This window comes from Rhagoletis pomonella, unplaced genomic scaffold (genome assembly GCF_013731165.1).
Source record: "Rhagoletis pomonella isolate Grant_MI unplaced genomic scaffold, Rhpom_1.0 Rhpom_scaffold_00004, whole genome shotgun sequence".
NCBI classification, from domain to species: Eukaryota; Metazoa; Arthropoda; class Insecta; order Diptera; family Tephritidae; genus Rhagoletis; species Rhagoletis pomonella.
This window is the reverse complement of record NW_023458558.1, coordinates 55,374,369-55,377,468: the sequence shown is the minus strand read 5'-3', so window position 1 is coordinate 55,377,468 and position 3,100 is coordinate 55,374,369. Positions and strand designations below refer to the sequence as shown.

General features: G+C 31.2%; 1 protein-coding gene across 3 annotated transcripts in view; it reads left to right on the top strand.

Annotated features, from left to right (window-relative positions):
• Nucleotides 1-3,100, top strand: part of LOC118737829 (transcription elongation factor B polypeptide 3) — a 7,001-nt gene that overhangs the window by 480 nt on the left and 3,421 nt on the right. For all 3 annotated transcript variants that reach the window (XM_036468609.1, XM_036468610.1, XM_036468608.1), the window contains 2 exons: nucleotides 4-89; nucleotides 898-1,725. In XM_036468609.1, the coding sequence (XP_036324502.1) occupies nucleotides 12-89; nucleotides 898-1,725 (906 nt within the window). In that variant the 5' untranslated portion in view covers nucleotides 4-11. The remainder of the gene's footprint in view (nucleotides 1-3; nucleotides 90-897; nucleotides 1,726-3,100) is intronic.

The window sequence follows — 3,100 nt, the reverse complement described above, 5'->3', positions numbered from 1 at the left end:
GAGGTAGAAAAATGTCTTCTGCATCAATATTAAGTGTAATTCAACATTACCAACGGAGTATCGAGCATTCCCAGGACGATGAAGGCAGAGTAAGTAGATATTGAATATTACAAAAAACTTTAAATTTATTAATAGCATATTGAAATAAAATAAAATTTAAGAACTGCATGTTTGTTAATATGTATGTACATATGAATAAAGTCATAAAGTGCAAAAAGTTTCCCCGAATTCTCACAAAAATCATCGTACTTACATATTTATGTATGTAAATATGTACATATATATGTATAATGTGTGCGATATGAAATATAAAATGCATAATATCACTTTAAAAGTAAATCAAGGTCGAAAAGCACCTTATATTATTGAAGTTGGCTAAACATTTAAACATCGTGTCTTTACCAATTTAGTTAAGTATATTGTCAGTTTTAGAGTTGCATAGCTTTACAAAGAAAGAAATAATATTTTATTTTTGCAACATATATTCGTATATGTATGTAAATATGTACTAGCTAAGCACAACGGCAGGTGGTAAACCTTCAGATATTACCTGAAAAAATTAAGTCGCATACATACGTACGTATGTACACACTCACATATGTATATGTATATGCACATATGTATGTCCATACTTATGCATGGCTTTTCTCGTGAATACATAGTCCACCATTTTCATTATATACTTTATATTGGTTTAAAGGGTATGTATTAAGTTACTCTTTGAGGAGTTAAAATTCCAAGTCAACATGGATATAAAAAACTTCCTACCTGCAAGCATCTGTATGTATGTACATATGTATATTTATGAATTTAACTTTTTTTATTATCTTGTTTAGTCTGCGAATAATTTTTAAGACTATTTGATTAATAATTGATCAAAATAATCTCACATTCTAGCTTTTGCATTGTATTAACAAGCTGTATAGACTGCCTGTAAGGGTGGAGCATTTACAAGAGACTGGCGTTGGTAAAACTGTGAATTCGTTGCGAAAATATAATGGAGAAATCGGTGTTGCTGCAAAGGCTTTGGTCACCAAGTGGAAGGCCATGGTTGCAGCGGAAGAAGAACCACCCGAAGCTAATAACTGTCAAGGTGACGATGACGATGACGGGAACAATGCCAATGGGCACGGGTCAAGTGATGATGATCACTATAATCAAAACCATACTCAAGGCAAAGGTACATCCCAAGAACAACATCAAAAAAATACATTAAGTCAAAATACATCTAAAGAGGAGCAATCAATGCATAAGAATAAAAGTAGTTCTGACTATAGATCTAAGTCTCATAACGAAGATAAGTCAAATAAAAGTTCGTATGAGCAATCGTCATCGAAACAAAAAAGACGCATTGAGCAAGAGGAAAAAGAAATTTATTCTGAGAAAAAATCCAAACATAGTGAACGTGATAACGAGGAAAAGAATTTGGAAAATGATAAACATAAATCGTCAAAAGAGAAGTCAGAACGAAGTCGCGAGCGAAGTGAGAAACAAAGCTCAAGCAGGGATGTAAAAACTACCTCTCCCAAAATGTCGCATCATAAAAGTGGTGCCGATTCCAGGGAAAAAAAAGACAGTGCCAGGGGTGAAAATCAAAATGAGTATACGAGTTCGTCAAAACAACAACTAAATCACGCGTCAGAAAAGACAAGAAAAAACAAGAACGAGGACAATGAAAAACAAGGATCGTCAAGGGAAAAGGATAAGCATGAACGATCAAAAGAGGTAAGTGGCTAGTATTGCTGTTATTGCGTATTAGATACACGTATAATTTTATGGTGGGTGATTTCTTATAGAAAAACCGGAAAAATAGAAGGGTAAACAAATTTCATACCTAGTTTCAATTTATTTTCCGCAGAGAAAATCCACGCTCCTATCCTCCATTATCGTATCCCCTTCCAACTCTAAACCCATCACATGTATATCAATGGTGATGTGCTGATGTGCACAATTTTAAGTATGTATCAGTTAATCGTGCGTTTTTTTTTTGTAATTGAATTATTGCCTTTATATTAAATAGAAAGCCATTTTTTATATCTGTTACCGGCCAAACCCGATATTATTACCTGGCTAAGCTGGTTGTTCTTTGATCCTATACATGATTAATTTTTTACATATATAAGTGATATTGTACGAGTTAGTTTTTTCATTTTTATTTCATTTCATTTATTAAGAGAAAAAAGCATTAGTACAATAAGATCACAGATCTTTTATAGTTCAAAACAGAGATTAAACATACTAGTAAAAATACACATTCATTTTTAAGCAAAAAAAAAAAAAAACCGATTTAAATTCTCATATAAAAATTTAAAACTATCGTTAATTTCTTCATGATCATATGATCGGATTTAAACCAAATCAGTATGGGACTTGTAAGGTAACACATTTCCTTTAAAAAAAGAATTATTGAAATCGGTCAACATGGTCCAAAGTTATGCGGTAACATATATAAAAAACACGAACTGATAACTTTCTCCTTTTTGTGAAGTCGGTTAAAAATAAATACAGATTACTTAAAACAAAAATAAGAATAAAATATATATCACATTATACATATGTAGCAAAGATCTACACAGATGACAAAAGGAAAGTTAAACATTTAGATAGCGAAACACAGACTCAAAAATTGAATAAATAAAAAAATAAATAAATATTTCGTTCAGCAAAAATACGTTTAGATGGTGTTCTTAAAGTTGCTGTTATTCAATCCACTTCGATTGAAGGTAGGGAAGGTTTTGGAATTTTGCGCTCTTATTTATTTATTTATTTATGTAAAAACCGAAATTTCACACTATGGGCAATTTAATTTGGACACGTTTAAAAGAGATTTCTTTAACGAGATGCACAAAATAATATAATAATGAAGCACTTGCACTAGACTCACAATCCAAGACGTAGACAAAAACTGACTTGTTCATTGCCAGATAGACTAAAAGCTGTGCAATGTGGAACTCTATCAATCATCTTATGTCGATGTTTCTTATATATTTTTTCTCATAAAATTGTATGTACGTAGAATTTTGTGAAACACTAAAACCTACATGGTTTGGGAATAAAAAATATTCTTGATATACATTTCTTCGTTAATCTTAAAAAAAAA